Here is an 11,597-nt window from a genome sequence, read left to right as displayed (position 1 = left end):
GACCCCTCGCGTGAGGGGAGCCACCTAAGTACCCACGCTGGACCAATCTTCCTCCCTACTGAACCATACCGGACAACCTAAGAAAGATGATGTCTTCATGGAAGCGTGCAAACTAACAATCCATGTTTTCAAGAAGAAACCGGCATTCGACAATTCTATGACGTGCTTGAAGTACATGACTTTTTCCAAGATGCTTAGCATCAATTACACACATTGGCCATAATCAACCATTGGTTGGTGAGGTTAACATCATCGAGGTGAACTTTTAGGGTCGTCCACTATGCTTGAGATGGTGTGGCTTTGTATGGTCTTTAGATTTGACATATGTTATCTAGTCTTGTCGGATCCAACAAGAGTCGCACGAGAAAAGATACTGAACGAGTCTTTGGAGTTTTGAAGAAGCGTTGGGCTATCATTTAGACGATGATGTCTCCTTTTGTGCTCCAAAAGCACTTGACAATTAGGGTTTTCTAACGAAAGTGATCTAGTTGTTGTAGTCTAATAAAAAATAAAGTAATTATGTGTCTTAAATATATATACAAGTACGGGTAAGTAAGATGTCAAACCAAGAGGAGTAAGTGGCCAGTGTGCGGTGTAACTGATTCTAAACAATATGAAGTTTATCGATTTATGAAGTTGTAGTTTAAGAGTGTTTATCACACTAGCAAAGGTTTGGAATAAGCGGGTACTTAGAAAATTTGTAAACAATCATGAAAAACAAGCCACGCCCAAGGTTCAAGTATGTAATCAATCAATAATCTCATGTCATATATCAAGTTCAATCATTAAATGGCAAATCCGGTTTAACCGAACAAACCCTAATCTTAGGTATCAACAATCGTTAAAACGCGGCATTGGTAACCAAAGGTTCCTTACCAGCATGACTCAATTAAGGGCACTGGTAACCAAAGGTTCATTAACTAAGATAATCAGCAAACTCTATGAAATAAGTATAACAACAATTAACAAACTAATCATTCAAATAGAAATAAACCTAAACCGACCGACTGCTCAACAATACCAAACATCAAATGTCATAGATCATTACTCAACAATTACATATATATCAGATCAAAACATGAGAAAAATTGAAAAGATTACAATACTCTACACCCTGGGAATGACTCAAAGGATACTAGCCGCTCATCGTCTTCGTTAAATCTTCAAGTATGATGTAGGAGGCCATTAGGATTGATCAAGAGATGATTGGTAGCCTTGGAATTCACCTAAAACCGCCTAACAGCAGTTGGTAGTCGTCCCTCTGGTTTAGGGTTCATAAAAGAAGATAGATCAGAATCCATTTTTTTCACGTTTTTATGTCCATCGCCTATCACGATGGGCATATCTCCATTCACGATACGTGACCCTAAAAGACCTTATTTTGGGGTTCTCTCATTGAGAACCCTAAAATTCATATATTATGGGTCCAGTAACTCATTTTATAGCCCATGATATGCTCGTTTTACTCCTTGATGCTTTGTTGTCAACCCATCTTGTTTTGTTTTCGCATCGGCTTCAGGTTTCTCATCCAACATCTTCCCATATCCTTCTTAACCATCCATATGTACTTCCCTATGCTTTTGTCTTCTCGAGACTTGCTTAATCTTTACATGGATTGCTTCGAATGAGCTCGTTTAAGCTCCGAACACATGCAATATAGAATAAGTCATAGTAATCTTGTTCACTATATATAAACTATTAAAATACATGAAATAACACATATATACACATGATCTATACCCGATCATCAGATGGTCACTCTATTGTTCTATGTTATATTGTGGTTTGTTCATTTATGACATAATGATTGTTGTTCGAAAATCATAATGGTTAAATGCCAATAACAAAAGAAGACATCATCGTCTAATCTCATTACCATTGATGTTGTCAGGTTTGGCCACCTCATTCGTTTGGATAAAACACTGAAAACCACATGCAATTCACAATTACTTCATTTCTAGTCCAACATTATATTTCTTAACATTTGTAATTCCGTAATAGTTAGACTATAATTAAACCAGATTATATCATACGGACAAATGTTCTATTTACATTATCAAGAGTTAAAGATGTGTTATAAAAATCAAAATTTTCAAATAACAAGTATTCACCAAAATATGTATTATATATATATATATAACTTTATATTACAAGAATTAAATAAAAAAGTATTAAATATATATTTAACTTTGAATTTATTTGCACTAACGTTATTATTTCACAAGCCATGTTAAGGTGAACGATATTCTATTTTGGCCTCCCAACTCCTCTGCCTTTTTGCAGCTTCAAAGTAGAGCTCTCGCTCTCTTGCATCCCTCCCTCATTCACCCATTTATTCTTTGTGGTAAATCCAAATCGGATATCCATCCCAAAGATGTGTTGATATTGCAGTACTAAAGGCCAAAACATAAAGCCATTGTTCCCTTGTTATACCTATTTGCCATCTTAGTTGAAGGGCTAAAGCCACTACCACCACACTTGTTCTTTCTTCCATACTGCCCATCCTTACGGGAACACATCTCCCCCTCCCACATATTTGTTGGATGACACCTGCCACTACCCTGGCTATCATATTAACCTATCAATCATATGATATACATTGTAGAATATGTTTTAACGACTAGATAACATAGTTGCTATCTTAACGTGTAGTCTCTCTTTAAATTGTAATTATGTGAACATATATAGGTGTTCATTATTCGGGTTGATTCTTTTTGAATTAAGTTTCGATTTTAATATTCAAACCCAATAACTCGTAAACCGCACCTGTTATTGTGAGTTGTGACTAGTTTATATAGGGTAGGTAATATTTCCATCGGTTAGAATCAAAATTGTCAAGTTTTCCGAGCTATACAAACTCCCACTTGATAAAAATTACAAGATGCGTTGTGAGCAAACAAAGGGGTTGGTGTTGTGTGGGAATGGTGACGAATAATAATAACCAACAACAACAAAACCACCATCACCACCACCTTCTTCTTCTTCTTCTTCTTCTTCACTAAACCCTAATTCATCTCTGTGTCCATCAATTATTATTCTAATTATTATTATTCTCAACAAAGAAAAACCCACATGGATGTTGTAGCTTTCGAACCCCCAATTTCACATTTTAACACTAACACAATAATAATACCCAAATCCCCAAAATCAAAATCTTGCCCTAGGTTCTTACATTGCACCACTCAATTCACCCACAAAATCATCCTTAAAAACATTCCTTATTCAAGACCCACCACTGTCCTTCGACAACACCCACCATTAAGACCTGTTTACCTCAAATGTTGCAACAGCACCACTGTCGAAACCCCAAAAACTGTTGGCTCTGGTTTTCTTGAAATTCTGGTTAAAAAAGGTTTGATTTTGGCGGCTGCGTGTTGCGGGGTGTTTGTGTTGGGATGCCGTGGGGCTTTGGCGGTCGAAGGGGTTGTGGGTTTTGAACAGATTAAGGTTTCGATGACGAATTCGTTACCGAAGGTTTTGATGGTGCTTAAGGTTTTGAAGGAGCAGGGGTTGATATTGGCGGCTTTGTTTGGTTTGTCTGCGTTTTTCTCGATGGCCGAGACTTCGATTACTACGCTTTGGCCTTGGAAGGTGTTTATGTTTTGTTATTGTCTGGAAATTTATAACCTTGACATGATTAATAATTAATGTTGTTTCAGGTTAGAGAGTTGGCTGAGAAAGAGTCTGAGAATGGCGTATTTAAAATGCTCAGGAACGATGTTACTCGGTTTTTGACGACTATTCTTATTGGCACAACGTAATGCTTTTGTTTCCGCTTAAATGAGTTGATTTGGGTTATGTTTACTGTCAATTTAAAAGATTTATTAAAGTGAAAACATGTAGGAATATGATTCAATATTTTTCTATTTCGAATTTTTAGGGTTGTAAATATTGGAGCAACAGCACTGGTGACAGAAGCAGCAACTGCGATATTTGGTGAAGCGGGCGTGAGTGCAGCCACAGGAGTAATGACGGTATGATTAGTATCTGCTTGTTAATGTGATTTTAAAATTATTTCTATTGCAAAATGAAATGGTGCCAATTATTTTTTAACTGATATTTTAGGGATATTTCATCTGTGTTTTGAAACTGATTATTGAACTCACCGTAATCAGGATTTCGTTACAAAATTGACCAAATAAAGGCCGGAAAAAGAAATATAACCGACATTAGAAGTTACCCCGTTATATTGTAAAACTAGAAACACTCTATCAGGGACCTACACCAACTCTCCCAATCAATATCTTTCCATTTGGTCCTGTGTTTAATTCAGTTAAAAGAGTGTGTTTTAATCTCTTCATAAATTATTTTTGACGATTTATTTCACCCTATTGAACTGGAAACCATTTCTTTGATGAAAGCATTCTCCACTTTCCGTTCATTTACCACCTTCACTATGTTCGGTCAAGTGCCCGGGATCACTTTGTTTTCCGTTCTCTCAGAGGCGCTCTATTGTTAGTATTGTGATTACTTGTTGTTTCCTGTTGGAAGCTTGAGGCTTGAACATTGAAAATAGAACCAAGGCTTAGTTGCCTAATTCGCTACCCTAGCCGCGAATTTCGTACTGGATCGGTTCGTACCGAATCGGAATTCAAAAGCGAATTCAATCGCTTTGGTTCGGCGTTCCGATTCCGGTCAATTTGGCGTTCCGATTAAGCCCGATTCGGTGATCCAAATCCACATTATGCGCCGAACCTACGCAATTGAAATTGCTGTTCCAAATCCAAACGAAATTCGCTACGATCTGGTTCGCTTCGGTACGGCGTACCAAACAAACGAATTCGGTGTTCCGATACGTTCCCGTACGCAGTGTCAATTTCTGATAGTGGTGCTGCCATTTTTGTCGGAGAAGGAGGTAACTGGAAGTGAAGGCGGCGTATCCGAAGTTAAGAACGGGGTGGGTTTGTTATAGGTTATAAAAGTTTGGTTAATTTGACATTCAACCCCCTTAAGCTTTCACCTGCTTACATTTAGTTCCTAAAGTTTATAAATATTTACATAAAAACAATAAAAATAGTAAAATTAGTTTGTGTTTATTAACAATTAACTCCCACTATTTTCACTAGTTTACATTTGATTTTTAAGCTTATAAGTTTATACATAAAAGTATAACATAAACATGATAAATACACAATTATATATAAATTATAAATAGCTAATATTTTGTTTGGGTATATCGGACTGAACTACATGGTACACCGTACCGGTTCGTACCGAAATGAGTCTATCCCCCTCCGTACCGAATACGTTACCTTTAGCGAATTGCGTACCCGATCTGCGAACCCGTACCAGAACGAACCGCGAATTAGGTAACTATGAACCAAGGTACTGAAATTAAGATAAATAGCCAAATTCGAGATAGGTTAGATAAAACAAATAATACATTTACAGTACCTAATAAAAAACAAAATGAATTAATACTAATGCTGGCGGTTAGTAGATAGAAAAACTGCTTGTGAAACCATTCACTACTTCAGATCCTAAGAATATTCTTCTGCTAAAGGGTTTAGGTGGGAACCAACACCAATTGAATTAACGGGGTTTGTATCAGTATGCTTTGGTTATTTAATTTCATAAGGGTTAAATATTAAGGTTACTACTAGTTGCAACAAAATTAATTAAACATAAAATTTGTTATTGCCCTTTCTTTTAACTCATAGTTGTCAAAGACTCAAAGGCACGGCTCTTAAAAAGCAAGGGCCTGAGATAAGGAAGACGCATAGCATAAACATACAAATTTTTGGGGCTTTTGACATGTTTTATAATTGTTTAGGGCTAGTTCAGGCAGTTTCCGACACCTCATTTTGGATGTTTCAGATCAGTCTGCTTAAAATTCGCAGAAATTTGCCAGAATTTCATCAGAATCTTACCAGAATATATCTGGAAGATCGTCTGCCTCTCCTGAGGGCCTAGGCGCGTCCGAATGGTTTTGATAACTTAGTTTTAATTTAATTCGATAAATCATTATTCCCGTTTCTCAAAATGTCTGTTTTCTTACATGTATGTTTTTTTTGGTCATTTTACCTATCAATATCATTGATAAAAGTCAAAACTGGTCAAAAATAGGAAAATGATGTTGGGTTAATCGAGTTATTCACGGGTCGTGGGTCAGCGGGTCATACTGGGAAGCAGGTTGCGACCCAAGAGAATAGAGTGTCCAGGGGTTAAAGGGCCTTTTATCCTTTCAAATGGATGTGAGATTCTTTATTGTTGAAGTTTTTGCTGCAAGTTTAGTCTCTTTGTTTATTTTGGTTTTATTAGATTTTAATTACTTGGACTTGGTATATTCAAGTTTTGACTGAATGATGTGGAATCGTATGTTGAATGGTGTACATTAGAAGAGGGGGTCGTTAGGTTTTACAGGTTCTTTAGATGGACTAAGTAGGTAGCAATGTAGCATATTAGTTGCTACTTTCATGCTCCACGCTTGCTTTTTTGTATGCTATTTATAGGTCTTTTGTTTAATGAATATAGTGGCAGCTTTTATATCTCTTTCTGCACATCACATACTTCCATTTCTCTACATATTTACCCTCACACATTTTGAGTGTGTGTTTTCTGAACCAACAAGTGTTTAGGGTATGGGAATAGCACCTCAGCACCTCAGGGCCTTGAGACAGCATCTCATGTACTTCTAGGTCAATATTGGGTTTTGTAGGAGACTGATATGTTAAAACAACAAACTGTTAACGGAATGAAGAAATATATGAAAAGGTTGCTTGACTAAAAGGTTGATTGGGAAAAATAATATGAGAGACGTAGCTTTTGGTTATAAATAAAGTTTATTTCACTGTACATAGCGCAGCACCAAAGAGAAACATAGCTTTTGGCAAAAAGGTTGATTGGGACAAAAAAACATTAGGAAGACCTTCTGAATAACACGTGCCTAGGTTTTTGGGACCTAAAGGCCTCGGAGCCTTTCACACTTTTTTAAACCGAGATTTGAACTATTCATACACCGGCATCTGATTAAATGAGACTTCAAACAATAGAAGCATTCCCAAGCATTATCTTCTACAACTTTATGTTTTATTATTCTTTTTATATTTGCAATGTATTGAAAGGCTACTTGATTATACTATGTGCCTTCTTGTAAAGTTTAAAAGATGTTATTATAATGATGTAATTATTAATCAAGATAAATAAGAGAAATTTTTTGTTGCTTGGTTTTCTAAACAAACTGCACAAACTTTCCAATAGTATTCTTCATTGCAATAATCCAGTATCTATCTATACCAGGTTGCTGTGTTGTTACTCACTGAAATAACTCCAAAAAGTATAGCCGTGCATAACGCCACCGAGGTCGCAAGATTTGTGGTACGTTTAAAACCATCTTTCTTTCTTCATAATTATAACAAAATACAAATGAATATTCAATTTTTTTTTAACTTTTGAGGAGTTTATCTGACAAGTTGACCTCCATTGACTCTAGGTCAGGCCGATCGCATGGCTTTCATTAGTTTTATATCCTGTTGGAAGAGTCGTAACCTATCTCTCTATGGGAATGCTTAAATTGCTCGGTCTCAAAGGAAGAAGGTGCGTCTTTAAGTTTCAAAGTTTATTATAATTTCAATCTCGTTTTGTTTGCTCATTATTCATTTTTTAATATTTGCTAGTGAACCGTATGTTACGGAGGATGAGCTGAAGTTGATGTTACGGGGAGCTGAATTAAGCGGGGCCATAGAAGAGGAAGAACAAGTATATTGATTAAAAATGTTTTACAAATATACACACTCATCGTCCGTTTATTAAGTATACGGCTTATACACTGTGAAAGTCTTTTGCAGGATATGATTGAAAATGTTTTAGAAATTAAAGACACGTATGTTCGTGAAGTTATGACACCTTTGGTTGATGTTGTGGCTAGTGATGCTAGTGCAACGTTGGTCGATTTCCACGCCATGTGGGTCACTCATCAATATTCAAGGTATATTATATATTTTTTATTAAGTTAGGAAATATTAATTCTGTTGCACTTAATCATGCAATAACATGATTGCGTTCTCAGGGTACCAGTTTTTGAACAACGTGTTGATAATATAGTTGGTATTGCATATGCAATGGATCTATTAGACTATGTTCAGAAGGTTAGATGGCTGCCCTGTTGTTAATTAAATTAAAAGTTGTGTTGTTAATGTAGAATTTTGGTTTATTTTGAAGGGAGACCTTCTAGAAACTTCCACGGTGGGGGATATGGCTCATAAACCGGCTTATTTTGTTCCTGGTATTTTGATTGATTCATATTTCTTTCTCTTCATCGGTTAATAATTGTGTTAGAAGTAATAATGCAGATTCGATGTCGGTATGGAATCTTCTTAGAGAGTTTCGTATCAGAAAGGTACACATGGCGGTTGTACTGAACGAATATGGTGGGACCGTTGGAGTAAGTATGCCCCTTATTTTTTTTGTCATAATTTAGGCTGGCATATTTTGTGCGGGCCAGTCGGGTTCGAGTCATCTGTCAAAACGGGCTATTAGTAAAGTTATCAAAATGGTTCGGGTGTAAATGGGTCATGAGTGGTGCTAACCCATTTGGACCTTTTTTAAGTTAGCAAATTTTAAAATATTTGCCTGTTTTGACTCGTTTACTAATTTGAGGTGACCCAATCTTTACCCGTATAATATTTATTTTGTCCGAGTCGAACCATTGTTTAAAGAACGGGTCAAGATTGTCACCTATATGTCATATTTACTGACTATGAAGTTTAACTGATCACATTTATACAACAGATTGTAACACTGGAAGACGTGGTTGAAGAAATTGTTGGTGAAATTTTTGATGAAAATGATTCAAAAGTAAGCTGTTTATTTACTCCTTTTTTGTTATTTTTATGGTTGGTAGTTAAAAGTTTTTTTTTTAAATGTTATAAAAGGAGGAAATAGACAAAAAGACTGGTTATATTGTAATGAGGGCTGAAGGAATATATGATGTAGATGCAAATACTTCTATTGACCAGCTTTCTGAAGATCTCAACATAAAGATGCCTGAGGTACTTGTTAATTCATTTAATTTTCTTTTTTGTGATTTTAGTTCATTATTATTAGGCCAAGTTACAATTTTAGTCAGCCTCTATAGTTTACCACATTATGGAATGGATCCCTAAAATTTTTGACTTTCAATGCTTGTCCTTTTTTTCAAAAGTTCTTACGGAATTCGTGCTTTCCGCTAATAGATGTTAAGTCACATCGTGTGCTGTGCACATGAGGGCATTTCCATCTTTTTACTCCTTGAAGGACTATTAGTCTATTAGTGTTTACATAATAGAAGTTGTAATTTGGGGTCTATTTATGTAAATATAGAAGTATAATGTTTTTTTGTTTTTAACAACCACTACCACCACTATTTTTCTGTTTATCGTTCTCATCTCTCTCTACCACCTACACCAGCGACCACCACTCTCGACCCTTAATGCCAAACTCGGAAGGAGATGAAGGATGGATGAAAGTGTGGCAGGCTGGTACGGGCTTCAAGGGAGGAAGAAACAGGGTTTTTCACCGGAGTACAAGGAGAAAAAGACAAGGGATGGGGTTGGCCAGAAAATCATGAAAGAGTCAGGGTGGGAGCGATTTTGGACATCGTCGAGCGGTCGAGTTGGTGAGTTGTGTAGTGATGTCGCCGGAGGTGGTGGGCTTAGGTTGGGGAAACTTAAATGTTTTAATGTCTGAAGAAATATTGTGGGGGGGGGGGGGGGGGATTAACTGTGTCCTTGTCTTTCTAGCGCATGCCCTGACTTAATAGACAAATTGGATGGGTGTTAGACAAGGACGAGAAACGAGGGAAGTTTTACGAATAAAGGACAATTAGTGTAAGTAAAAAATTTTAAAGGATTCATTCCATAGCTTGTTAAACTATAAAGGGCACAAATTGTAATTTAGGCTTATTATTATGATTATTTATTATTATTAAATTTGTGCATGTGTTTTAACAGGGTCATCAATATGAAACGGTGTCGGGGTTTGTGTGTGAGGCGTTTGGATACATACCGAAAACAGGTGAACGAATCAAAGTGGTTCTTGAAAAGGAAGAAGTTGATGATGAGTATAATGAGGATGATGGTGATCGTCAACATCAAAAAGAAAATGAAAAGAACCAAATATTTCAAATAGAGGTATTGTGCTTTGCCTTGTTTATTTAATAATAACTTTTTGCATGCATATACCTAGGGGCGCGCATGAAACCACGAAAACCGAACTGTAACTAAATTAACTGACATAATCTGACCGAAATAACTGATCCCAACCCAAATTCAACGTTTTGGTTTTCTGTTTCTTTAACCAAATTTCTTGATTCGGTTTCGGTTTTGAATGTAACCGAACTGAACCATTAAAACTGAACTTGTAAAAGAACCGACTTTGCTATTAAATATATGAGTTTTAAATGGTGTAGCCCCAAAGCTTTAGGCCTAAATGTATAATAATCAATTAATCATTTATTAACAAAATTATCAGAGCCCAAATATTTCCAGACCAAATGACGAAACAAAAAAAAAAAAACCGAAACAGCTGTAAAATTTGAACACGGAGAAACCAGAAAAAAACAATGTTTATTATTAAATTTGTGAATTATAAATGTAGCCAAACATTTTAGGAAGAAATGCGTAATAATTAATTAATCATTTATCAACAAAAAATTTAGGCCTAAATTTGTTAGTTATTGTCATGTTTTCTTTGGTCCAAAATTTTTAAGACCAATAATTGAAACCAAAAACCTAAAAACCAAAACCGAACCAAATTTAAACGGAAAGCCCAAAAACTGAATTTTCGGTTTTTGATTCAGTTTTTTAGCCAAAACCTGATCCCTGAACACCTCTAAATTATTTCTGAGAATATTTTGGTGTGTAGATTTTAGCAGGCAACGCTAGAAAAGTTGGCGCCGTTAGGTTTGAACGGGTGAGCAGTGAGGATGAAACAGAAGCGAAGAAGGTAGTTCCAATAATCGTGAATAGTAAATGGGGCGATGATGACGGTGATGATGATGAAACAAGTGTACACGAGGATGATGACTCAATTCCACAACATGAAATGAAAGAAGGATAATGAAAAGCAAGCAAACTCTTTTGGTTTTGAATTTTGAAATGAAATATTGAGAGTAGATGTAGAAAGGGAGGATATTCATGGGAATTGATGAATACAAGGTTTCTCAAAGAAAAATGAAACCATGTCATTTTCTCAGTATTCGAAGGAAAGTTAATAGATTTATATTTAATCTGTTTTGACTTGAATTAGTGAATAAAAAAGTACTATAATTTGATTAACTTGTTGTTTACAAGGAGTGAATTTGAATCTGACCGAATTCGAATTTATAGTGTTATTTTAAATTAAACGGAATTGTGAGCGGTGTTGGGCTAGGCTTAATGGTTTATACTTAATCTGTTGGGCTTGAGTTTGGTTATCATGTAATACCGAAAACTCTTGGTGGGCTTGGGTTATAGGTGTTTGGTACAATATATATACATTGTAACTAGGTCTTTTAAGGTTGTCGGATCATTAGTGAACGGAGAAGAGTTACATAGTCTCTTATTCTTATCATATTGTAATCCTTGTTAAGGGATTAAGCACCCGGTGTTAATATAACGGGTGTTTTGAAGTCCATCGTG

The 11,597-nt window shown here is 35.9% G+C and overlaps 1 protein-coding gene across 1 annotated transcript; it reads left to right on the top strand.

Moving 5' to 3' along the window:
- The first annotated feature begins 3,005 nt into the window (after positions 1 to 3,005).
- Positions 3,006 to 11,232, top strand: LOC143596608 (putative DUF21 domain-containing protein At3g13070, chloroplastic). The gene is made up of 14 exons (XM_077075340.1): positions 3,006 to 3,591; positions 3,660 to 3,757; positions 3,881 to 3,974; positions 7,240 to 7,317; positions 7,433 to 7,536; positions 7,617 to 7,698; positions 7,788 to 7,927; positions 8,009 to 8,087; positions 8,161 to 8,224; positions 8,292 to 8,383; positions 8,731 to 8,796; positions 8,874 to 8,990; positions 9,930 to 10,109; positions 10,843 to 11,232. Exons 1-14 carry the CDS (start codon positions 3,073 to 3,075, stop codon positions 11,035 to 11,037), a joined length of 1,908 nt encoding a protein of 635 aa, XP_076931455.1. The 5' UTR covers positions 3,006 to 3,072; the 3' UTR covers positions 11,038 to 11,232.
- The last annotated feature ends 365 nt before the right edge of the window (positions 11,233 to 11,597 follow it).

This window comes from Bidens hawaiensis, unplaced genomic scaffold (assembly GCF_021521415.1).
Source record: "Bidens hawaiensis isolate Kalapana, Puna unplaced genomic scaffold, B.hawaiensis_p1.1 tig00046759_1, whole genome shotgun sequence".
NCBI lineage: Eukaryota > Viridiplantae > Streptophyta > Magnoliopsida > Asterales > Asteraceae > Bidens > Bidens hawaiensis.
The sequence above is the reverse complement of the archived record's forward strand: the minus strand, read 5'-3'. Positions and strand labels throughout refer to the sequence as shown.

Excerpts from the sequence above, each read along its gene's own strand:
- LOC143596608 (XM_077075340.1), top strand. The coding sequence starts at position 3,073 with ATGGATGTTGTAGCTTTCGAACCCCCAATTTCACATTTTAACACTAAC. Across the intron at positions 3,592-3,659 it reads CTACGCTTTGGCCTTGGAAG|GTTAGAGAGTTGGCTGAGAA; the intron begins GTGTTTATGTTT and ends ATGTTGTTTCAG. Across the intron at positions 8,088-8,160 it reads TATTAGACTATGTTCAGAAG|GGAGACCTTCTAGAAACTTC; the intron begins GTTAGATGGCTG and ends TTTATTTTGAAG.